The sequence below is a fragment of the Panulirus ornatus genome, chromosome 65 (assembly GCF_036320965.1).
Source record: "Panulirus ornatus isolate Po-2019 chromosome 65, ASM3632096v1, whole genome shotgun sequence".
Classification (NCBI taxonomy): domain Eukaryota; kingdom Metazoa; phylum Arthropoda; class Malacostraca; order Decapoda; family Palinuridae; genus Panulirus; species Panulirus ornatus.
The window spans coordinates 13,692,642-13,719,706 of NC_092288.1; the positions used below are offsets into that span (position 1 = coordinate 13,692,642).

Sequence of the window (27,065 nt, forward strand, 5' to 3'; positions counted from 1 at the left end):
GTCTTGGAGGCATTTAGATATCCTGTCCAAATCTGAGTTTTTTTGAGAAAGCTGTGTCAAGACGAGATGTAGATCGAGTGAGAGAGGAGGGAGCAGAATTGAGGATGTGGATGAATTCAGTGTTGAGTCATCAGTGCATGAGTGCATTGGTATATTTGTGGAGAGGAAATCATTGAAAAAAGGAGAAAAAGTGTAGGGGATTGGACAAAACCTTGAGGGACACTGCTATTGATGGAGAAAAGGGGGAGGCTGATCCATCAACAACCATAAAAGAGATAGATTGGCCAGAAAGGAAGCTAAATATAAAGGAGTAAAGTGAGGGAAGGAAGCCAAAAGAGGGGAGCTTAGAGATGAGACCCCAGTGGCACACCGTCAAAAGCCATAGATATGTCAAGGGCAACTACACCTGACTCCCCAAAGTCTTTAAGGGATGATGACCAGACAGAAGTAAGATAGGAAAGAATATCAGCAGTGGATCTTCCCTTAAGAAAGCCATACTGGCGATCAGAAAGAAGGCTGTGATTTTCAAGGTGTCTAAGGGTATGGGAGTTGAGGAGGGATTCAAAGACTTTGGAAATGGTAGATGTCAAAGCAATAGGACAATAGTTAGAGGGGTCAGAACAGTAACCCTTCTTTGGGATGGGATGTATCAATGCATGCTTCCAAGAAGAAGGAAAAGTTCTGGTTTTTAAACAGATACAAAACAGATGAGCAAGCACAGGTGAAGGTTCAGAGGCACACACTTTCAGTGTATGGAGATGGATGCCATCAGTACCATAGGCCTTGCTTGTGTCCAGAGAAAGAAGCGTTTTTCAGACAGTACAAAAAGAGATTATGGGAAGAGGCATAGGATTAGTAAGAGGGGCATCAGAGGGTGAAGGAATGTTAGAGTCATCCAAGGTGGAGTCAGAGGAGAAATGGGAACAAAGAGAGATGCTTTGTTTACAGGAGAAAGAGCTATAATACCATCAGAATGGAAAAGTGAAGGATAGGTAGAGTGACAGTTGTTTTTAGAGATGCCTTTAGCTAAAGACAAGAAAGACATCAGATACAGTACTTTCTGAATAAGTTATTAAAGATATCAAAATATATAGATATTATAAAAATATTAAACCATGACTAGTAAAAGAATGCAGATAATTTATGGATGAAAACACCTAGAAATATTATAAAATATACCATACCAATCCTCAGTCTTACACTTGGAACCTTGAACCTAAAGCCTCTTATAGGGCTCCTTGTAAAGCTCAAGAAGTCATCCATATCTAGCAGCTGGAACACAGAGATATATCCACACACACACTCACAAATACCAACTTACAATGGGACCTAAACGGAGTTCAAAGTTGGTCTGATACATGGTAGATGAAATTCACCCTCAGCAAATAATATGAATGGGACAAAGTGAAAGAAAGCCTCAGTATGATCATTACTCAGCAGGAAATAAGCTTCATGATTCTGTGTGTGAGAAACACTTAGAAATTGAAAAACTGTCTGCTGGCAAATATTAGAATAAATTTCAAGTAAGGAAATATTCAGCAAGCAATTCATATCCTACATAAGGACAAACCAAGATTATGCTTCTCAAATTTGGTCACCACACCTAAAGAAGTACAAAGACTAACACAGATGGTCCAGAGGAGGGCAATATAGTTCAAGAATTAAGAAAGCTGAGTTACAGGGAAAGGCTAGAGGCTTTAAATTTGCCAATCTTAGAAGAGAAGAAAGAGAAGGGTGATGTGATCACAGCTTTTAATTATCTATAAATAGAAAGAAGACAGACGAAAAGGAATTCTTTGAGAAATGTATGGATAGATCAACCAATGGACATAACTTGAACGTAAGCATGAAACTTGTTAAAAAAATTAAAAAAGTACTTTTACAAAATAACAGATGTAGATAAAAGGAATAATATGACTTGAGGACATAATTAATGTAGATAGCATACATACATCTAAGAAGTTGTATGATAGTGGAGAACATTCAAGAAATGGGGCTCCCACACAGGACAAATAGGTAATCATAAATACATAATTACAGATGTGCAGATATGGTAGATAAACCCTTTGAAATACAGTTCATGACATCTCTGAAGACAGGCAGAGTGCCAAGGGAATGGAAAATGGCAAACTTTACACCTGTTTAAAAGAAAGAAGACCAGAAACAGACACTTATCTACAGACTGGTCTCCCTGGCAAGTGATGTCTGTAGGGTTCTGAAAAAAGATAACTAGAATGCAAATGGATGACTCTACTGACAAAAATTACCCAAGTGAGAGACAGGACAGTTATAGGGAAAGAAGGTCAAGTGTAACAAACCTATAAGGTTTCTATGAAGAGTGTGCTCTAGACAAAAGGAAAGGCTGAGTGGATTGTTTGTATCTGGATTACTAGAAATCATCTAACAATGTACTGTATGGAAAGCTAATTAAGAAGCTGGATCATCAGACAGAATTAAGGGGGTAACTTCTTTGATGGAAGGTAGATTATGTCTTTGAAGGGAAACACAGGATGTTCGTCAGAGAAACTTTTCTAAATGGGTTGAGGTGACCAGAAAAGGGAAACAAAGGACACTCATCAGAGGAACCTCTTCCATATGGGCCTAGATGACCAGCATAGTGCCATAGGGTTCTGTTCTGAGACCATCACTCTTCTTGATCTTTGTACATGATATGACTTGCCTGAAGGTATGGATTCTTATCTGAATATATTTGCAGGTTATGCAAACGTCATGAGGGAAGTGATAAGAAGAGAATTGCCTTAATTTACAAGGGGACCTTCACAGACTCCAAATATGATCTGATACTTGATAGAAGAAATTTAGCTAGAACTAATATACTATAATGAGGATAGGACACAGTGAAAGATGGCCTCAATATGATTATTATCTAACAGGAAATAAGCTTGAGGATTCTATGAATAAGACGAAATTGGAAATCGACATCGCCTCTAACCTGTTATCATCATCCCACATTTAGAGAATAGTTATGGAAACAAACTGTTTGCTGGCAAATATTAGAATGGCCTTCAAGTATAAGGATAAGGAAATATTTAGCAAGTCGTTCATATCTGCATTGTTGGTTCATTTTCCCTCTTCCATAGGTAGAACACCTGAAACTTAGCAAGCTATTGCATCACATGATTACTTTGTGGCCATTGGCTGTTTTGATATTTGTTTCTTTTCCTACACCTGGAAACTCTGGAAACTCTCTACATCCTCATGTCTTTCCTGGTAACCATGACCTGTCACATTTCAGAAGACAGGTTTTTCACATCCTCCAAAATTTGTGAATACTTTTCCTTGCCTCTTCTCTTTCCTTTTCATAATCCTCTCTATATTTCAATTAAGGACTGGCCTTGATGTGGACTTTTGTCTGTGACTGGAGCCTTGAAAAAAAAATCCTATGTCCGTAACAAGAATATGCTTTTCAAGTTTGGTAATCATACCTAAAGAAACATAAAAAGCTAATAGAAAATGGCCAAATAAGGGCAACAAAGATGGTTTCAAAATCAAGAGAGCTGAGTTACAGAGAAATGCTAGAGGCTTTAGATTTGCCCACTTTGAAAGAGAAAAAAGTGAGGGGCGACCTGATCAAAGCCTTCAAGTTTTTAAAACAGATCGATAATGTACAGAGAACAATTCTTCGAGCGATACAGGGATACAGAAGACATAACTTGAAATTAAGCAAGAAACCTATTCAAACAGATGTAAAGAAGTACTTCTGTATATGAGTGCTGGTTGAATGGAACGGAATTGCAAAGGACATGGTCAACGCGGACAACATACAAAAGTTTAAGATACTGTATGACAGTAAAGAATGTTCAACATATGGAGCCCCATGAGTGTAAAACCACCTCCTCATACAGTACAAGTAGGTAATTACAAACAGGCATTTACCTACAGGCATATAATGTGTCAAAACAAATGTACATTAAATGTGGGTGATTATTGTACAAGGAGCCAGTAAGGTCATCCCACTTAGTAGGTATGAGCATTCACAGGAGAGGGTCTAACAGTAGATGAAAAAAAAGTACCTCTAGCAAAGAATATCTGCTAAAGGAAAAGGTCAACTGTCACACACTTATATCATAGAGGACATATAGACAAAGGGAGACATTTCTAGGCATCCATGTTCCTTAAAAGATATGACACCAAGAACATGGTACACTTCTTCAAGATATGGAAGAGCTGAGCAGGAAATGAAAGAGAAGAATCAGAAAAGGTCTGAGGAAATACATCTAAAGCAACAAGGTAATGTATAAGGGAAAAAAGGTATGTGAGGTAGTTAATGTGCTTGACTGAGATACATAGCCTTATAAGTATAAAATTCTCTCCCCATATGCACAAATAAAATCTTATTTTTCTCTCTTTCTCACACAACATACTGATTTGCTGGACTGTCCAACAATGGACATTTAAAATTTAAGTGAATGTGATATCACTTATTTTTTCTTATTTGTATGCACTGGGAGGGAGCTTTACATTCTTAAGATACCATCTCTTTTCCTCCTATTCAACGTATATTTCTCTTTATTTCATAAATCACTGCACCCCTTCCTTTTCACATAAAATGTTTCATTTGTCCACACCTCTATTCTTATATAGGTATCACCTTACATCTTTCAAATTCTTCTCTGGCACAGCTACTTGTTATAGCCTCCAGATGAATGGTTCTTAATTTCTTCTTTACAGTCATATTCTTTTAAGTATAATAAGACATATTTATTTCCATATCTAGAAAAAGATATATCACAGCAATTCAGGATGGTGGTGGAAGCAACAGATGATTAAATGGTATAAATCAAATGACATTAATCAGAAAAAAACCACTTGGTAAAAATTCTGGAATTTCCTTGGGATTCAGGTCTTAACCATGAAAATCCAAATCAGTTTTACAGCAATTGTATATCAGTGAGGTGAAAATATGTGGGCATAAGGGGTGACTATAGACTGAATGGAAGAAAAAAGAGGGATTACTATGAAAAGGAAACAAGCATAGTAAAATGTGATGATATCTACTATCAACAATATTCTTCAGGATATCAAGCAAAGGAACACGCATCTCTTTAGAAGAGAGAGGATATTTCTAAATGGCATACAGAATATACATGATTCTATTCCAAATAATCTAAAAAATATCTATGACAACAAACCAAAAACAGACATAATATATCAATGAGAATTCAATACAAACATTCAAAGGAACTAAAAAATAGAATCATACCTGTTCTCGAGTAAATCCAAAATCAAAAAGTAGATTCAGCACTAGTTTAACATGAGCCATTCCACGTCGTTTAATATAGTCTTCCTGCAGTAGCTCTCTAGCCTGAAATTAACAGTTAAAAATACTTGGAAAACATTAAAAAACAGGTTGACGGACTAACATATTCTTGTAGAGATAGGATCCTCTAGAAAATACACATCGTTATGATACGGCCTTTGGTAAATATACTTTTTTAGATGAACAATATTATTTACACTGTCTCTCATCTGTAGATTTGTTGATAAAACTTATTAGTAAAGGAATTAGCTAATCCTTGACTTTAGAAGATATGATGTGAAAACTTACAGTCCCCATTTGAAGTATGTAAACCTGAGAGACATATCTCTTTTACACTTTTGTGTGATTGCACAAGTGTCCTTACCTCAGTTTCCTTTATATCAAGCTCGTGTGCCACATACACACACATCTCTGAAGAAATTCGTTGTATATGATGTACAACAGTCCCCTCTCCTCTGTCCTAGAATAATGAAACAAATTTAGAGATATCAACATAAAACTGAATCTGAAAATCTGAATAGAAAGTAATCTGATATATATATACAGCGACAAAGCAAAATAAATAAAAATAAATAAAAAAATATAATTTTTTTTTTTTTTGCCTTGTTGCTGTCTCCCGCGTTTGCGAGGTAGCGCAAGGAAACAGACGAAAGAGATGGCCCAACCCACCCCCATACACTTGTATATACATACATCCACACACGCAAATATACATACCTACACAGCTTTCCATGGTTTACCCCAGACGCTTCACATGCCCTGATTCAATCCACTGACAGCACGTCAACCCCGGTATACCACATCGCTCCAATTCACTCTATTCCTTGCCCTCCTTTCACCCTCCTGCATGTTCAGGCCCCGATTACACAAAATCTTTTTCACTCCATCTTTCCACCTCCAATTTGGTCTCCCACTTCTCTTTGTTCCCTCCACCTCCGACACATATATCCTCTTGGTCAATCTTTCCTCACTCATTCTCTCCATGTGCCCAAACCATTTCAAAACACCCTCTTCTGCTCTCTCAACCACGCTCTTTTTATTTCCATACATCTCTCTTACCCTTACGTTACTTACTCGATCAAACCACCTCACACCACACATTGTCCTCAAACATCTCATTTCCAGCACATCCATCCTCCTGCGCACAACTCTATCCATAGCCCACGCCTTGCAACCATACAACATTGTTGGAACCACTATTCCTTCAAACATACCCATTTTTGCTTTCTGAGATAATGTTCTCAACTTCCACACATTCTTCAAGGCTCCAAGGATTTTCGCCCCCTCCCCCACCCTATGATCCACTTCTGCTTCCATGGTTCCATCCGCTGCCAGATCCACTCCCAGATATCTAAAACACTTTACTTCCTCCAGTTTTTCTCCATTCAAACTTACCTCCCAATATATATATATATATATATATATATATATATATATATATATATATATGGCAGTGGATGGAACCATGGAAGCGGAAGTGGATCATAGGGTGGGGGAGGGGGCGAAAATTCTGGGAGCCTTGAAGAATGTGTGGAAGTCGAGAACATTATCTCGGAAAGCAAAAATGGGTATGTTTGAAGGAATAGTGGTTCCAACAATGTTGTATGGTTGCGAGGCGTGGGCTATGGATAGAGTTGTGCACAGGAGGATGGATGTGCTGGAAATGAGATGTTTGAGGACAATGTGTGGTGTGAGGTGGTTTGATCAAGTAAGTAACGTAAGGGTAAGAGAGATGTGTGGAAATAAAAAGAGCGTGGTTGAGAGAGCAGAAGAGGGTGTTTTGAAATGGTTTGGGCACATGGAGAGAATGAGTGAGGAAAGATTGACCAAGAGGATATATGTGTCGGAGGTGGAGGGAACGAGAAGAAGAGGGAGACCAAATTGGAGGTGGAAAGATGGAGTGAAAAAGATTTTGTGTGATCGGGGCCTGAACACGCAGGAGGGTGAAAGGAGGGCAAGGAATAGAGTGAATTGGAGCGATGTGGTATACCGGAGTTGACGTGCTGTCAGTGGATTGAATCAAGGCATGTGAAGCGTCTGGAGTAAACCATGGAAAGCTGTGTAGGTATGTATATTTGCGTGTGTGGACGTATGTATATACATGTGTATGGGGGTGGGTTGGGCCATTTCTTTCGTCTGTTTCCTTGCGCTACCTCGCAAATGCGGGAGACAGCGACAAAGCAAAAAAAAAAAGAAAAAAAAAAATTATATATATATATATATATATATATATATATATATATATATATATATATATATATATATATATATATATATATATTATCCCTGGGGATAGGGGAGAAAGAATACTTCCCACGTATTCCCTGCGTGTCGTAGAAGGCGACTAAAAGGGAAGGGAGCGGGGGGCTGGAAATCCTCCCCTCTCGTTTTTTTTTTAATTTTCCAAAAGAAGGAACAGAGAAGGGGGCCAGGTGAGGATATTCCCTCAAAGGCCCAGTCCTCTGTTCTTAACGCTACCTCGCTATCGCGGGAAATGGCGAATAGTATGAAAAAAAAAAAAAAAAAATATATATATATATATATATATATATATATATATATATATATATATATATATATATATATATATATATTTTTTTTTTTTTCTTTTTTTCCAAAAGAAGGAACAGAGAAGGGGGCCAGGTGAGGACATTCCCTCAGAGGCCCAGCCCTCTGTTCTTAACGCTACCTTGCTAACGCGGGAAATGGTGAATAGTTTGAAAGAAAGAGTATATGTAACCATTCTTTGTCTGTTCCTGGAGCTACCTCACTAATGCGTGAAACGGTATGAAAAAATGGGTTACCAGATTCCACCAATATTACTAGATCCTACAAGAGAAAAGGCATCTTTGGCAAGGCTGCATCACTGAGAGCAAAGTTTTGTCAAAGAAGTTCCTATTCCACAAGAGCCCAACTTTTCCCTGCTACTAGATGTAGCACAGCTTTAAAGCTGTAGAAGCTCCTGGAAAAGGTATCATAGAATAACTCCAGGACCTTTTCAAGAATATGGCCCGATGGCAATAATAAATGAATAAATAAACCAGTTTCCACCTGCTTCAGGTTACACTGAGTGAAAAGTCACCTTTGATGAGGGTGTACCATTGTCACTAAAGTGTAATGCAGCCTTGAAGCTACATGAGGCCCTGGATAAGGGGTCCTAGGGTTACAGCCCCAGGACCATATCAAGAAAGGGCTCCTGTTGCTGTATAATAATGGGTATGTTTGAAGGAATAGTAGTTCCAACAATACCATATGGTTGCAAGGTATGGGTTATAGATAGGGTTGTACAGAGGGTGGATGCATTGGAAATCAAATATTTGAGGACAATATGTGATGTGAGGTGGTTTGATCGAGTAAGTAATGAAAGGGTAAAAGAGATATGTGATGATAAAAAGAGTGTGGCTGGGAGAGCAGAAGAGGAAGTGTTGAAATGGTTTGGATACATGGACAGAATGAGTGAGGAAAGGTTAACAAAGAGGTTGTTTCAGAGGTGGAGGGAACAAGAAGTGGGAGACCAAATTGGAGGTGGAAGGATGGAATGAAAAAGATTTTGAGTGATCAGTGCCTGAACATGCAGGAGGGTGAGAGACGTACAAGGAATTGAGTGAATTGGAATGATGCGGACTACCAGGGTCGACGTGCTGTCAATGGACTGAACCAGGGCATGTTAAATATCTGGGGTAAACCATGAAAAGGTCTGTGGGGCCTGAATGTGGACAGAGAGCTGTGGTTTTGGTGCATAACACATGATGGCTTGAGAAAGAGTGTGAAAGAATGTGGCCTTCATTGTCCGTTTTCCTAACACTACCTTGCTGATACAGGCTCCATAAACCTTGAAGGAAACAACAGAGTTTTTTCTGACAGCAGCATTTGCCCTGTATAACATATCATCCTAATTCACTATATCCTGCGCATCCCTTAAACTTTCCTGCATGTTGACGCCTCGAGCACTCACATCCGTTTCCACTCTCTTCTTCCATTTCCAACTTGGTCACCTGCTCCTCTTTGTTCCTTCCACTTTTGACACATATACCCTCTTTGTCAATCTCTCTTCACTTATTCTCTCCATGTCTAAACCATTTGAGCATACCCACTGTAACTCTCTTAACCATACTCTCCTTGTTACCACAACTATCTCTTACCCTATAATATTATTCTTACTATAACAGCCCTCCTCACACCACATGTTGCCCTCAAATATTTCATTTCTAACACATTTACCCTCTTCTGTACCTTCTTGGTTATAACCCAAGCCCCACATCCATACAACACCATCGGGATTATTGTACTTTCAAATGAGCCAATCTTTGCCCTCCCAGATAGCGACGTCTCTTTCCAAAGATTTCTCAATGTGCCTTGGCCCTTTGCCCACTCACCCACCCTATGCCATACAATGGCTCCTATGGTTCCATTCTCTGCCATATCCACTCCTAATTCTCTAAAACACTTCAACCCTATCATACACTTTCTCAAGATACAAAAATGTCAAACGTAAATTCTTCCATTTTCTAAGTATTCCTCAAACAAATTTTTCCAAGCAACCATCTGATCTATATATCCTCTACTACACAGTGATCTACAGTTCCTCTCCAGCCTGATGCTCTGTAACTGCAACAACCCTCTTGATTCCATTCTTCCATACAACTTACAAGTACCCTACACAAACTTATACCTCTGTAATTTTCCTCTGTGATCCAAACATTCACTTTTGCCTTTATACAAAAGAACTACACAGGCATTCCACAAATCCTCAGGAGCCTCATCTTAAGCCATACTCACAATGAAAATCCTAACTAACCAATCAACAATTCAGTCAATCTCTTTCTCACATACTTGACTCCAGTTCCTTTTTCTCTAGCTACTTTGCCACGCTTCATCTTATGCAAGGCATTTATCATCTCTCTTTTCACCAACCATTTGCTATGACTCTCTTTTTAAATACCTACAAATACAAAACTCCTCACAAAAGCCATCCTTTCATCACACACATTCTACAGTCCTTTAAAAATACTCATTCTTTCTCCTCTTCACCTTATACCACTTTACCATCTGTTCCCTTCACTGATGATCCCAACTGTTCTTGCCTTTCATGCTTTATCAAGGTAGTGTTAGGAGTGCAAGAACTGAGCCTATGAGGAAAACCTCTTGTTAGGCTCCTTTCTGTGTTCCATGCTTCTAAAAAGAACTATTATTTATCGATATCTCTGAAGCCTGTTCCTACTGGAACTCCTCCAAAGGGGTTGCCGAGGCAACAGATTCTTCATAACTAAAGAACCCCGGTGCTGCTTCTTGGCCTTTAGTGCCTCACCTTTAATAGGCCACTGGCAGATGGCAAGAATAGTGCAGTGTTTGCAGAGGCTCCTATCTAATGACTACTTCTGTCTGATGTTCCTAATGACTACCTCTATTTAATGCTCGTACCTACTGCTTCTACCTAATGTTTCTACCTAATAATCCTGCCTAAATGTTCCTACCAACTACTTCTGTCTACTGCTACCATTTTGCCAAAAGGCAGGGCTATCTAATGACTACTTCTGTCTGATGTTCCTAATGACTACTTCTATTTAATGCTTGTATCTACTGCTTCTACCTAATGTTTCTACCTAATAATCCTGCCTAAATGTTCCTACCAACTACTATCTACTGCTACCATTTTGCCAAAAGGCAGGGCTAGTGCATAGTGCTCACCGCAAAAAAATCTAGAGTTATGAAGAATGAGCTTCATGAGTTAAGTGTTGTCAAATGTTACATATGACATGGAGAGATTGTATGTTTGTAGACAGAATACCAGTAGTCGACATGTTAGTGGGGCACATTCCGTACTTTTATAAAGTACTGTAGAGATACAAAAGGAAATAATTTCCATCCCCCACTCCTGCCTCTCTTACTTGCTTTCTGTTACCATTACTGCCTTTATGACTGACCATAAAGGGAATCATGAAAATATTTCAACCAGAGGACTGTGAAAGCTCCTTAACAACAAGCCCCAGCTTGACCATCAGAGCTTTGTATTTGGATGTTATTAGTATATATCATGATATCAAATTCTAATGACAGAGTATACTAGTGTTTTGCAACATCTTTGTCAAGGAAGCTAGCAATTCAATATTTTTTGAAAACTAAATCTTTTCCATCATTCTTAAACAAGATCTTTATTACTTCACAGCAAATTCTAGGACAACCATTAGCTAAACACAAGGTAAAGGAACTCCATTTATAAATCATAAACTAATGGACTTCTATGACTTTTTTAATCATCAATAATTTGGTGAAACTTCTAAAATGCTGGGGTTACCAGGAATCTCAGTTGAAAAACAATGCAGAGTACCATTCAAAATTTCATCCTCCTCTTATATAAGCTCCCTAATTCTCCAATTCCTTGATATTCATATTAACAGTTTATATTAATTCATCTCTGCCTGCAACATGAAATTAACCTTAATGCTATCATACATATCTAACCATGCACTATTCACATTACCTATGGAAAAATTTAATTACCCCACCTTCATGGCTGATGCCAAACTGGATATATCTTCTCCAGACTCTGAGACACTTAACAAATTCTTCAAATATCTTGGGTATTGCAAGATAGTAAACAGTCTTTCAGATAAACAAATGACCTGATGAGAAAACCATATGTTAGTTTACACTGTACAGTGAATTCTCCAAAATCCACACTTTTCACACACCACATCCTTGATAAACTATACATTAAATATCACATCCTCCAAATGAAAGCTTTAAGAGATGTATTGAGAGTGATATGTACATTTGTTTCATGTGTTTTTGATACCTGGATCATAAACTAATGCAATCTGTCCCCTTTCATCACACCAGCATGTTGACATTAATATATCTCATCTGCATAGTACTTTATAACTTGAATATATCACTGGAAAAAAACAGTTCTCCCTTATACAAGCTCTCTCACTGGCCACACACCTTTACATACCAACTAGTTCAGTTTACGGAAAGTTTTGTTCATCAAAATCCCTAAGGGATTTTACATACCAAATTTTCCTAAAGTGCTTGCTTGCTTTTATCCTCATGCATTTAAGAGTCAAGTCAATGGAAAGAACAAAAAAATTAAACTTTTCCCTTACAACTTAGCATGCTGGTTTGGTAATATCATAAATGAAGCAGAGGCCTATCATTTGCACTAAAAAAGAAGAATGCCTGATCTCCCTCAATCAGCCAGTTAATTAAGAAAATCAAGACTGATCAAGATTTGTTATACAAAAGTTTAGGTAAAGAATCCCAGCTCAAGTTGGTTTTGATTTATGAATTCATAGTAACACTAGCATTTGCAAATGAATGCACGATCATCAAAAATCTCTTCACTGCATCTTCAGTGAACCTAATTCACATAACCTCTGATAAACACATTTTCACTTCACCTTCAACAAGTGCATTTTCCCTTTGCACTCAATAAACCTAGATTTACTTCATCCTCAACAAATACATTTTCACTTCACTCTAAACAAATGCATTTTCACTTCACTCTTAACATATGCATCTTCACTAAACTGGTGATAAGCCTAAATTTACTTCACCATAAATGGCTCAAATCAAAAGCCAAGGTTAGGGTGCTTAAAATACCACAGAACACTAAAAAAATATGAAAAACTGGTCAAAATATGTCTTTCATCCTATGGAAGGAGTCATGAAAATACTTTTAGATAATTACCTACAAACATATTCAAATATTTTCATCCCTGGAGATAGGGAAGAAAGAATACTTCCCACGCTTTCCTCACATGTCATAGAAGGTGACTAAAGGGGACGGGAGCGGGGGGCTAGAAACCCTCCCCTCCTTGTATTTTAACTTTCTAAAAGAGGAAACAGAAGGAGTCACGCGGGGAGTGCTCATCCTCCTCGAAGGCTCAGATTGGGATGTCTAAATGTGTGTGGATGTAACCAAGATGAGAAAAAAGGAGAGATAGGTAGCATGTTTGAGGAAAGGACCCCGGATGTTTTGGCTCTAAGTGAAATGAAGCTCAAGGGTACAGGGGAAGAGTAGCTTGGGAATGTCTTGGGAGTAAAGTCAGGGGTTAGTGAGAGGACAAGGGCAAGGGAAGGAGTAGCACTGGGTTATAGTGATGGGTGATTTGAATGCAAAGGTGAGTAATGTGGCAGTTGAGGCAATAATTGGTGTACATGGGGTGTTCAGTGTTGTAAATGGAAATGGTGAAGAGCTTGTAGATTTATGTGCTGAAAAAGGACTGGTGATAGGAATACCTGGTTTAAAAAGAGAGATATACATAAGTATACATATGTAAGTAGGAGAGATGGCCAGAGAGCATCATTGGATTACATGTTAACTGATAGGCGCGCGAAAGAGAGACTTTAGGATGTTAATGTGCTGAGAGGTACAACTGGAGGGATGTCTGATAATTATCTTGTGGAGGCAAAGGTGAAGATTTGTAGAGGTTTCCAGAAAAGAAGAATGTTGGAGTGAAGAGAGTGGTGAGAGTAAGTGAGCTTGGGAAGGAGACTTGTGTGAGGAAGTACCAGGAGAGACTGAGTACAGAATGGAAAAAGGTGAGAACAAAGGACATAAGGGGAGTGGGGGAGGAATGGGATGTATTTAGGGAAGCAGTGATGGCCGGCGCAAAAGATGCTTGTGGCATGAGAAGCATGGGAGGTGGGCAGATTAGAAGGGGTATTGAGTGGTGGGATGAAGAAGTAAGACTATTAGTGAAAGAGAAGAGAGAGGCTTTAGGACGATTTTTGCAGGAAAATAATGCAAATGAGTGGGAGATGTATAAAAGAAAGAGACAGGAGGTCAAGAGAAAGGTGCAAGAGGTGAAAAAGAGGGCAAATGAGAGTTGGGGTGAGAGAGTATCATTAAATTTTAAGAATAAAAAGATGTTTTGGAAGGAGGTACATAAAGTGTGTAAGACAAGGGAACAAATGGGAACTTCAGTGAAGGGGGCAAATGGGGAGGTGATAACAAGTAGTGGTGAAGTGAGAAGGAGATGGAGTGAGTATTTTGAAGGCTTGTTGAATGTGTTTGATGATATAGTGGCAAATATAGGGTGTTTTGGTCAAGGTGGTGTGCAAAGTGAGAGGGTTAGGGAGAATGATTTGGTAAACAGAGAAGAGGTAGTAAAAGCTTTGCGGAAGATGAAAGCCAGCAAGGCTGCAGGTTTGGATGGTATTGCAGTGGAATTTATTAACAAAGGGGGTGACTGTACTGATGACTGGTTGGTAAGGTTATTTAATGTATATATGACGCATGGTGAGGTGCCTGAGGATTGGGAGAATGCTTGCATAGTGCCATTGTACAAAGGAAGGGGATAAAAGTGAGTGCTTAAATTACAGAGGTATAAGTTTTTTGAGTATTCCTGGGAAATTATATGGGAGGGTATTGATTGAGAGGGTGAAGGCATGTATAGAGCAACAGATTGGGGAAGAGCAGTGTGGTTTCAGATGTGGTAGAGGATGTGTGGATCAGGTATTTGCTTTCAAGAATGTGAGAAATACTTAGAAAAACAAATGGATTTGTATGTAGCATATATGGATCTGGAAAAGGCATATGATAGAGTTGATAGAGATGCTCTGTGGATGGTATTAAGAATATATGGTGTGGGAGGCAAGTTGTTGGAAGCAGTGAAAAGTTTTTATCGAGGATGTAAGGCATGTGTGTGTGTAGGGAGAGAGGAAGGTGATTGGTTCTCAGTGAATGTTGGTTTGCGGCAGGGGTGCGTGATGTCTCCATGGTTGTTTAATTTGTTTATGGATGGGGTTGTTAGGGAGGTAAATGCAAGAGTTTTGGAAAGAGGGGCAAGTATGCAGTCTGTTGTGGATGAGAGAGCTTGGGAAGTCAGGCAGTTGTTGTTTGCTGATGATACAGCGCTGGTGGCTGATTCGGGTGAGAAACAACAGAAGCTGTTGACTAAGTTTGGTAAAGTGTGTGAAAGAAGAAAGCTGAGAGTAAATGTGAATAAGAGCAAGTTTATTAGGTACATTAGAGTTGAGGGTCAAGTCAACTGGAGGTAAGTTTGAATGGAGAGAAACTGGAGGAAGTGAAGTGTTTTAGATATCTGGGAGTGGATTTGGCAGCAAATGGAACCATGGAAGCGGAAGTGAATCATAGGGTGGGGGAGGGGGCGAAAGTTCTGGGAGCACTGAAAAATGTGTGGAAGTCAAGAATGTTATCTTGGAAAGCAAAAATGGGTATGTTTGAAGGAATAGTTATTCCAACAATATTATATGGTTGCGAGGTGTGGGCTCTAGATAGAGTTGTGCGGAGGAGGGTGGATGTGCTGGAAATGATATGTTTGAGGACAACATGTGGTGTGAGGTGGTTTGGCTTATTCATACAAATCTAGCACAGTGTCTACAAAAAGCAATGTTTACCGCCATATATTTTCAGAGGCAATACACAGCTAAGGTTTATTGTGGGAACAAGCACATAACACTCGGGTGTAATCATCATACATCTGGTTACTGAGAATGGTGTTTCTTAACAGTGTCAGCACCAGCAATCTGCCTCAGTGTGCCTTAGGCTATCTCTAGGGAAGGATTTTTTTTCTTTACTCTCCCTGGCTGCCACTTCATATAGGGGATATCTCACCTAGGCACTTATTTCCCTCAAATGTGCTTCAAGATGGTTGGCTCTTACCTTTCTGAGGAGATGAAAGACAAAATTCTCACCAGTAAGCTAGTAAATGTGGGAAAACATGAGATTTCTAGGCACACTCACTGCTCAGAATGCTCGATCAGGAGGCTGCCTCCTGTGACACCTAATCAGTGCCTAACTTCATTCAGGAAATCAAGAACCTATGTAACCTTGTCAAGTCCAAGCCCAAAAGTCTGCAGATGGTAATGAAGGCCAAGGGAGAGATGACAAAGTACAAAAATGTAAGTGTGACATAAACTCTGAAAATATATGGGAGGAGGGAGGACAAGGCTTTTTGTGGACACTGTAGAGAGGTACACTAACTGGGCTCACAAAACATTATATAGCATCTACTACCTGCAGTATCTCTAAGATCTAAATTTTCGAAAACATAACTTCACTAGCCTGCCATTCTGGAAGCCTTGATAGAGCCTGCAATCTCTCTTCGACATCCCTGAAGGCATTACTTTTAAATAGACGAAAAACATCAGAGGTAAACTTGAATTTGGTCACTGTTGAAAGAAAAAAGAAATGTATGTATGACGACAGATTTCATACAGTAAGGCATCATGTGAAAAACATAATTTTGAATGGGGAGAATTTATAACATACTTAAAGAACATGACATGGAGATGAAATCTAAATGATTTGATATGACTCTGAAGATTGTAAATTTTGTGCCAGTTGTGGTGTACTCAGTGACTGGTTTATAGGTAAATCTGAGATTAGAAAAGGATGTACTATACTACCATGGTTCTTAGGTACTTTCATTGCAAGAGTTTAAAACAAATATAAAATGAGACTTAAAGGGAGTTGGAAGCATGGATAATAGAGTAAAGGAAGGTCAAAAGCATAGAGAAATTAGACGGTGATAAAAGCTGGAAACACTGTTTGTTCAGATGACACAACTTCTAAAGAAAGCTGTGAAAGAGCTTAAAAGGGTATATAATAAAATTGACTTTGAGCCATGTTTTAAAGCTAGAATTCTCACTTGCCATTGTCCTTCTTGACTTTGTACAATGGCATTTTTCATGCATTCTGCCAATCCTCAGGCACCTCACCATGTTCCATACATACACATAAAATCCTAACTAACCAATCAACTAAAGTCACTCCCTTTCTAAAGAAATTTAACTGCAATATCATCTACTCCAGTTGCCTCACCACATTTCATCTTATGCAAGGCCTTCACCACTTCTCTTTTCACAAAACTACTCTCCAAGATTCTCTCAACTCGCATACCATCTTGACCCAAGCTCCCTATACCTGCCACCCTATCATCAAACACATTCAACAGTCCTTCAAAATACTTACTATATCTCCTCCTCACTTCATCACTACCTGTTGCCACTTCCCCATTTGCCCCTTCACTGATTTTCCCCAATGTGTTACAATTAAGACTATATGTTCATTCTTATAACCAGCCTTCATAAAAACTCAAGAAGAAAGGTTAGACATACATTTAATCTTAAATGTCTGGAAACTATTATCTTTTTAAGAACATACAATACCTTTATACTTCTGAAGCAATCTTAACCAGAGTTCGGTCTTCGAAAGTGGTAATAATGCAAACTTTGGAAATTCTTTAATGATATCCACTGTTGATGAACTGCCTATATGTGGATATTTTTCCAGCAATTCCTTTACCTTCACTGGATCAATGTTCAATAAAAGTGGTTTTGATAGTACCTGCAAATACATAAAAAAGAATTGAATACTACTGCAACGTATGTCCATAAAAAAGGAAGAAAAAACTCATTATGCAAAACAGGAATACTATTCCCTAATATTGTGAATATCTAATGTTCCATGCCATTGCTCAGTGCTGATTTGATGATTTACCTTGAGACACATTAGACACATTAAATAAATGAATGAGAAATACACAAAGGGTGGGGGAGGGGGCAAAGATTCTGGGAGTGATGAAGAATGTGTGGAAGGAGAGAACGCTATCTCGGAGCAAAATGGTTATGTTTGAAGGAGTAGTAATTCCAACAATGTTATATGGTTGCGAGGCATGGGATATAGATGGGGTTGTATGAAGGAGGGTGGATGTGTTGGAAATTAAATATTTGAGGACAAAATGTGGTGTGAGGTGGTTTGATCGAGTAAGTAGTGAAAGGGTAAGAGAGATGTGTGGAAATAAAAAGAGTGTGGTTGAAAGAGCAGAAGAGGGTGTGTTGAAATGGTAAGGACATATGGAGAGAATGAGTGAGGAAAGATTGACAAAGAGGATATATGTGTCAGAGGTGGAGGGAACAAAAAGTGGGAGACCAAACTGGAGGTGGAAGGGTTGATTGAAAAAGAGCTTGAGTGATTGGGGTCTGAACATACAGGAGGGGACGTGAAAGGAACAGAATGCATTGGAATGATGTGGTATACTGGGGTGGACGTGCTGTCAAAGGACCGAACCAGGGCATGTGAGACGTCTAGGGTAAATCATGGAAAGGTCTGTGGGGCCTGGATGTGGATAGGGAGCTGTGGTTTTAGTGCATTACACATGACAGCTAGAGACTGAGTGTGAATGAATGTGGGTTGTTTTGTCTGTGTTCCTGGCGCTACCTCGCTGATGTAGGGGGTAGTGATGCTATTTCCTGTGGGGCAGGGTACTGCCAGGAATAGATGAAAGCATGTAAATATGATTATGCAAACGTGTATTTAATATATGTGTATGTCTGTGTATGTGTATGTATATGAATGTACTTGTGTATATGCTGATATGTAAAAGTATATGTTTGTGTGTATGGGCATTTATGTATTTATATGTGTGTATGTGAGCGGATGGGCCATTCTTTGTCTGTTTCCTGGCGCAACCTCGCTGACGCAGGAAACAGCGATTAAGGCATATGATAGGGTTGATAGAGATGCTTTGTGGAAGGTCTTAAGAGTATATGGTGCAGGGGAAAGCTGCTAGAAGCAGTGAAATGTTTTAATCAAGGATGTAAGGCATGTGTACGAGTAGGAAGAGAGGAGAGGGATTGGTTCCCAGTGAAGGTTGGTGTGTGGCAGGGGTGCGTGATGTCCCCGTGGTTGCTTAATTTGTTTATTGATGGTGTGGTTAGGTAGGTAAGCGCTAGAGTTTTGGAGAGAGGGGCAAGTATGCAGTCTGTTAGGGGTGAGAGGGCCTAGAAAGTACAGTTCTGTTCACCGATGATACAGCTCTGGTGGCTGATTGAAAGAGAAACTGCAGAGGTTGGTGACTGAGTTCGAAAAAGTGTGTGAAAGGAGAAAGTTGTGAGTAATGTAAATAAGAGCAAGGTTATTAGATTTAGCAGGGTCGAGGGACAATTTAATTAGGATGTAAGTTTAAATGGAGAAAAATTGGAGGAAGTGAAATATTTTAGATATCTGCAAGTGGACTTTGCAGTGAATGGAACCATGAAAGCGGAAGTGAGTCACAAGGTGGGGGAGGCGGTAAAGGTTCCAAGAGCGATGAAGAGTGAGTGGAAGGAGAAAACATTATCTTGGACGGCAAAAAATACACATATGTACACATAAGAGCCCATACTCGTACATATACATACACCTACATATACATATCAGTGTATACACATATACATACACATACACAGCCTTATACATATATACATATGTATATATTTCAAGAGGTCAAAATGAAATAATGAAACATGACAAGTTCCCAATTGCACTTTACTGTAATGATCTCATCGTCAGGGGAGATAAAACGAGATAGATGATGTAGAAGAGTCACATGATATACAAGGAAGAGAGGTTGCTAAGATGCCATTGATAGATGCTGTTTCCCATATACATATCAACATATACATACATATAAATACACACATATATGTACATATTCACACTTGCTTGTCTTCATATATATATACACATGTACATATTCATCCATTCCTGGCACCACCCAGCTCCACAAGAAACAGCAATAATATGAATTTAAGTTGGGTTCAACTACTCAGAAAATCATCATTCATGATACAATTGTAGGGCTAAGATGATTTCTGAACTCTCTTGAGTACAAAACTGTACAAACAATGTCATGATGGCTTTTTATAAAAATGATTGAATAATTAGTTATGGTCACTACAGGAAGTGAAGGACCTAATGTTCATGTAATCTAGATTTAACTCTTGCTACACCCACACACCCACATCTGATCCATAAGCGTAATCAAGCATTTGTTATAAAACCCTCACAGCATAAATTTCCTAAAAAAAATCTAAATATATCTTAGAATGGTTCTAGAATTATGGAAAAAAAATTTACCATGTACTTACTGTTGAAAAATCAAGGCTTAGTGAATGGATAATAACATCACAAATTTGAGGATAAGCAGCAAGTGCTTTCCAGGTAATGACCCTCTGTCTTTTAAACAATAACTCCATTTCACCAACATCACTTGAAAATCTGTGAAAAAAGGATATCAATAATGAGATTGCTTAGTCCTAGTCCACAATGGATGCATCCCTGAGAGGAAAGTATAGGTGTGTAAGAAAAATCCCAGTTGCAGTAAATAAATTGTCATTATAGGTACTATATTATTTATCATATTTCCCAAACATAATCTTTTATAAAGTCTTGCACTGTCATCTATAAAATGCAATATGTCTGCTTCTTTCTTTTTTCTGTACCCTTACAAATTCTGATTTTTCAGCTTATGGGGGTTCTTTGTCAACCACTCTGCTATAAAGCAGAAAGAAGCATTTACAATAAAGATTCTTTTTAAACTTCCAGCACCTAATTAACAATCATGACCCCTCCTCATTAAATGTTCCTATGCACAAATGCACTCTTGGAAATACAGGCAAATGGACTAACTGATGTACATATACTGTGCACATACTAAAACCCGCATGAAGTACAACCCCAACATACCAATGAAAATGGGAGACTTAATGAAGTATACAAGGAATAACTATCATATTCTGAAAGTACCAATGCATACACCATGATATGAATGACTTTTCGTAAATCTCTTGAAACCATAATAATCTAATAAGCCTGTACAGTAGCTTGAAGCTTGGGTAAAATAAAGAAAAAATTTCTTTACTCATAACCATACCACAAACTCACTAAATTTTCCTGATAGGATTATTTCTATTAATGCATTCTGAAATTCACTTTGTTATAATTCAATGTTCTTCACAAAAGAATAATAAAAGAGGGTTGATTTGGAGAAACTTCTTAATGTTAGTGAGAGTACTTGAGTTAATGGCCTGATTCAATCCAATGAAGCTTTTCTAAATGTTAAACATCAAATCATTCTTACACAAAATATCTACAACATCCATCTTCATGAAATATGATCTATGGTAGAACAAATTAGAAGCAAACAACCACCACCAGGTTCATTGGACATACTTCCCACTGTTGTAAGAGATGGAGCAGCTAATAAATTATTCAACTTCAGGCAGTAACTCAAAGAATGAGGAGCAAGAGGAATGCCAGTCTTTTTTACTCGCATTATCTTTGATACCTGTCCAAAATTACTTAATCATGATGGACACTGAGTTCAGAAATTTCTTAAACCCCTTAACCCTCAAGTTCAGCTAATTGCACTGATAGCAGCATTTGTTATTGAATGGATTACTTACTAAAAAATAAAAATAAAAAGTCTGTGAAAAAATACTTTATTAATCTTAATGTTTTTGCCATTATGCATCACATCACACACCCATCTCAATGAGGGACAGGTTAGTTGGGATTTGAGTTTGAATGGAGAGTCACAGGGTGGGGAGGGGTCAAAGATTCTGGGAAAGCTGAAGAATGTGTAGAAAGAGAAAATATTTCTAGGAGGGCAAATTGGAATGTGTGAAGGAATAGTACTACCAACCAAGGTTGGAGCACGTTATAAAAATTGAATTACAATTACAATTACAATTATATTTACAAATACATTTGGGAATAGCAATTACACTACAATTAAAATTACCTCCAAACAAAATCAATTATGATTACTATTATAATTACAATTTCCCAAATTTGGAAAAAATTCTCTTTGGTTAAAAACACTAATTTTGCATTGTAAGGAAATTCTTTATTCACAAACAAGTGTCAAAAACTATTTTGAAAACAAAAATGTAGATCTAATTTTTGTAGAAGTTGCAGATGGTGACTAAAAAGCTGGTATTTCTTCAAACAATTCACTAATGCCCTTTATCAATAACACTGAACAGAAAGAAGTGACACCAAGGTGAGCTCTGTTAGCAGAAAAAAAACTTCCAGCAATGCTGAAAACTCACTCAAATAGATCATATGTAGCAGTACACCCAATCATCTCTCTTGCCATGTTCTTTATATATATATATATATATATATATATATATATATATATATATTTTTTTTTTTTTTTTTTTTTTATACTTTGTCGCTGTCTCCCGCGTTTGCGAGGTAGCGCAAGGAAACAGACGAAAGAAATGGCCCAACCCCCCCATACACATGTATATACATACGTCCACACACGCAAATATACATACCTACACAGCTTTCCATGGTTTACCCCAGATGCTTCACATGCCCTGATTCAATCCACTGACAGCACGTCAACCCCGGCATACCACATCACTCCAATTCACTCTATTCCTTGCCCTCCTTTCACCCTCCTGCATGTTCAGGCCCCGATCACTCAAAATCTTTTTCACTCCATCTTTCCACCTCCAATTTGGTCTCCCTCTTCTCCTTGTTCCCTCCACCTCCGACACATATATCCTCTTGGTCAATCTTTCCTCACTCATCCTCTCCATGTGCCCAAACCACTTCAAAACACCCTCTTCTGCTCTCTCAACCACGCTCTTTTTATTTCCACACATCTCTCTTACCCTTACATTACTTACTCGATCAAACCACCTCACACCACACATTGTCCTCAAACATCTCATTCCCAGCACATCCACCCTCCTGCGCACAATTCTATCCATAGCCCACGCCTCGCAACCATACAACATTGTTGGAACCACTATTCCTTCAAACATACCCATTTTTGCTTTCCGAGGGAGAAAGAATACTTCCCACATTTCTTCATTCAAACTTACATCTAAACTAACTTGTTTCTCAACCCTGTTGAACCTAATAACCTTGCTTTTATCCACATTCACTTTCAACTTTTTCCTTTCACACATTCTTCCAAACTCAGTCGCCAACTTCTGCAGTGTCTTACTTGAATCAGCCACTAGTGCTGTATCATCGGCAAACAACAACTGATTCATTTACCAAGCCCTCTCATCCCAACAGCCTGCATTCTTGCCCCTCTCTTCAAAACTCTTGCATTTATCTCCCTCACTACCTTATCCATAAATAAATTAAAAAAGGTGACATCACACACCCTTGCCACAGACCAACCTTTACTAGGAACCAATCACTCTCCTCTCTTCCAATTCATACACACATCTTACACCCACCTTATATACACCTTGTATTTACATTTCTAAGAGGAAGCAGTGATAATCATACAACCCAAAATACTTACACTTTCAGACCTCTACTCTGAATCTGAATTAATGATGCTCACCTCAGTGATAAGTAGTGCTTCAAAAGGAAGAAGTAGATATCCTTCAGTGGGGCACTTTCGTTACCCATGTAGAGCACTAAAAATTCTTCAATCACAGGTTGAGGAAATTGGTGCCTCCTGATGAAGGCCAGGAAATGAACTGTGAGATCAAAGTCCTGACTGTACATTTCATGCCTTTTGAAGGTACCTACATTACAGGTCATGATTTCAGAGACACTGAAATGGGGTAGAGTACATACAACATTACTAAAAACTTGTAGGTGTTACAATGTCTGTTACATGACTGTTTAATTTGTTTATGGATGGGGTGGTGAGGTAGTAAAAATGCAAGAGTTTTGGAGAAAGGGGTGAGTATGCAGTCTGTTGGGCATGAGATGGCTTGGGAAGTGTCAGTTGCTGATTGCCAATGATACAGCACTGGTGGCAGATTCAAGTAAGAAACTGCAGGTTGATGACTGAGTTTGAAAGAGTGTGTGAAAGGAGAAAGGTGAGAGTACATGTGAATAAAAGCAAGGTTTTCAGATTCAGGATGGTTGAGGGATAAGTTAGTTGGGATGTAAGTTTGAATGGATAAAAATTGGATGAAGTATTTTTGATATATGGGAATGAACTTGGCAGTGAATGGAACTATAGAAGCAGAAGTGAGTCATAGGGTGGGGAGGGGACAATTCTGGGAGCGATGAAGAATGTGTGGAAAGAGAGAACATTATCTCGGACAGCAAAAATGGGTATGTTTCAAGGAACAATAATTCCAACAATATTACATGGTTGCGAGGAATGGGCTATAGATAGGGTTGTGTGGAGGAGGGTGGACATGTTGGAAATGAAATGGTTTAGGACAATATGTGATGTGAGGTGGTTTGATTGAGTAAGCAATGAAAAGGTAAGAGAGATGCGTGGTAATAAAAAGTGTGGTTGAGAGAGCATAAGAGGATGTGTTGAAATGGTTCGGGCTTATGGAGAGAATGAATAAGGAAAGGTTGACAAAGAGGATATATGTATAAGAGGTGGAAGGAACAAGAAGCAGGACACCAAATTGGAAGTGGAAGGATGGAGTAAAAAAGATTTTGAGTGATTGGGGCCTGAATATGCAGGAGGGTGAAAGGCATGCATGGAATAGAGTGAACTGGAAAGATGTGGTATACTGGGGTCGATGTGCTGTCAATGGACTGAACCATGGCATGTGAAATGTCTGGGGTAAACCATGGAAAGGTATGTGGGGCCTGGATGTGGATAGGGAGCTGTGGTTTTGGTGAATTACATATAATAGCTAGAGAATGAGTGTGAGTAGATGTGGCCATTTTATGTCTGTTTCTTGGCACTACATCACTGATGCAGGAAACAGTGATAAAGTAAAATGAAAATACAAAAAATAAAAATACATATATCACAGATAATGCCCTACATCAGCAAGGATTAGAGCCAGGACCTTTTGCATGGTATATAAATGTATACATAGCATTAATGAGATCAACTTGATACAACTCAGTTCCCTGTGCTGTCTCAGCTTGAATAAAAATCTTCCCTAATAGTAAATCATCTTTATGCACCTGATACAGCATAGGCAGCTATACATAGATTTTGTATGAAAAACAAAAAATCAATTGGAAATATGATAAAAATGTAGACAAGCATAAAATCGTACAAAGAATATTCATTCTGTAAATACAGAAGCAAAATGATGCATACATAAATTTCCAGCTGACCAGTGGTTACCATATCCTTTAAGGAAATACTTCTCCATATGTATTAGCTCTTATATGGAAAAGATACCGATCAATGCTCTTAGATGACGGTGACAAACATCAATCAATGCTTTCATTTTTCCCACTTCTGCTTCTGTATTCAGCTGACTTGTGCCATCAAAAGTGTATAGTATCTTCTCTCATTAGAAGGGCACAGAAAAATATTCTGCTCTCTTCAGTACCTCTACAACCAACGCCATAAGTGCGCAGCCACTGACCTGCAGCTTTGTGTATAGTATGACTATATATTTATTTCTATATCGCTGATGCCCATTCTCTCCGGAACTCCTATCTATGGGGTGGCCATAGCAAAAGTTTCCACTTATCCCTGTCCTTACATGCCTCCCATCCATACATAATTTCATGTATTCTTTCACCATTTCTCTTCCCTTGTACACTTCCATTTTATTTCCCCATTCTCTCACAGCAATCCCTTTCATCATACCATCATACACCCTCCTTGTAAACTCCCCATCTTGCATTCTTTTTACATGCCCAAATCACCTAAAAATATTACATTTCACCCAGTCTACAACTCTACAATTCCCTTTGCATTCCCTACCATACCAAATCTCTCATACAACCCCTCTTTTCTTCCTTCATTCCATCTTAACTTACCAAATAATCCTCTCAAATAGCTCATTTCACTGCATGAACTCTTCAACTCAGTGATCCATTCCATATCCATGTTTTAGCTCCATAGGTCACGATCGGGAGGACTATGCAGTAGCTTAATCTTTCTTCACTTCCATACTTGCACCTTTATCCCTCATCAAGAGTCTTCTACCCTGTACTGCTCTCTCCCTTATCTCTCCTTTCATACTATCAAACCTAACTAAGAGAGCTCCAAAACACTTTAATTCAGTTATCTGATACAAACCATCCAACCTCTCCTTTCCTATTTCTCTAATACTTCCCTTGAAGACCTATATGTTACCTCCAGCATTATAACATAACCATATAAAGTGTTTGCTCACTTCTTGATATACCCTTTATTTCTATAGGTATTTCTTATACTGTGATTAACTTTTTGTATGACACCCATCACTCAAGGTTTAAGTTTAATACTTTTAAATCCCTTTGGTTTCACAATCATACGCAGAATAAATTTGTTATTACTAGGGTATCTAACCTATCATGGAAATTCCTTATTACATTAATATCTCTGCCTGTGAAAAACTGGGAGTTTATTCTTATACTAATGATTGTTTCTTTTTGAGGTCTTTCAGTTCTACAGAGGACTGATTCATTCCTGCATAAAGTACTGCTATTATGCATGAGGCATCTCAAACCCCACATTCTTACTTAAGAGAGTTTGATAAAAAGAAATCAAACAAAATCATTTTCATGTCTCCCTATGCTATGCTTTTGCCTCAGTTCTCCTCTTCCAAGGGTACAGTTAACACTACGGTAGGTCATGTAGTACTCCACTGAATGATTATGCATGATTACCGTCAACTTGAAGGTTGGCAACTGTGATTTCTTTCTTTGCCTTTAAAGCCATAATTTGTTACTCTCTTCCTTCTTGTGTCTTTCCTTACAAATATCACCAAATGAATTATGAAAGGCAAGCTTCCCAACACCTCAAAAACTAAAAGACTATTCTCTTCCTTTTTCTTCCATTTCATTAGACCACCAAACCTTTGCTTAGTGTACGTGTGTTTCATTCAAGGCCTGAACTTATTGAAGCATTTTGTTTTTATGACCGGAGAATCTAACATAAAAAGCTAATCTGCATATACAAGACAATGAGGAGTTCATACTTACTTAGCCACCTGATAAAGCGTAGGTTTGGCAATGGCAAATTCATTCAGAAGTTGGAGACGTTCTTTAAACTGACTAGGTGGAAGAAGAAGCATCTCTTTACATTCCTGGACCTCCTCCCAACTGTAGCCTTGACACTGCCAGATACACAGTTACCAAGTAATT

General features: G+C 38.5%; 1 protein-coding gene across 2 annotated transcripts in view; it reads right to left on the bottom strand.

Annotated features, from left to right (window-relative positions):
• LOC139746407 (uncharacterized) overlaps nt 1-27,065 on the bottom strand; it is a 34,057-nt gene that overhangs the window by 1,229 nt on the left and 5,763 nt on the right. The window contains exons 5-12 of one of the 2 annotated variants that reach the window (XM_071657620.1): nt 26,904-27,037; nt 23,392-23,607; nt 20,162-20,291; nt 17,420-17,597; nt 16,314-16,420; nt 11,788-11,904; nt 5,646-5,741; nt 5,225-5,326 (exon numbers count right to left, since the gene is read on the bottom strand). In XM_071657620.1, the coding sequence (XP_071513721.1) occupies nt 5,225-5,326; nt 5,646-5,741; nt 11,788-11,904; nt 16,314-16,420; nt 17,420-17,597; nt 20,162-20,291; nt 23,392-23,607; nt 26,904-27,037 (1,080 nt within the window). The remainder of the gene's footprint in view (nt 1-5,224; nt 5,327-5,645; nt 5,742-11,787; nt 11,905-16,313; nt 16,421-17,419; nt 17,598-20,161; nt 20,292-23,391; nt 23,608-26,903; nt 27,038-27,065) is intronic. The other variant, XM_071657621.1, reaches the window with a different exon arrangement.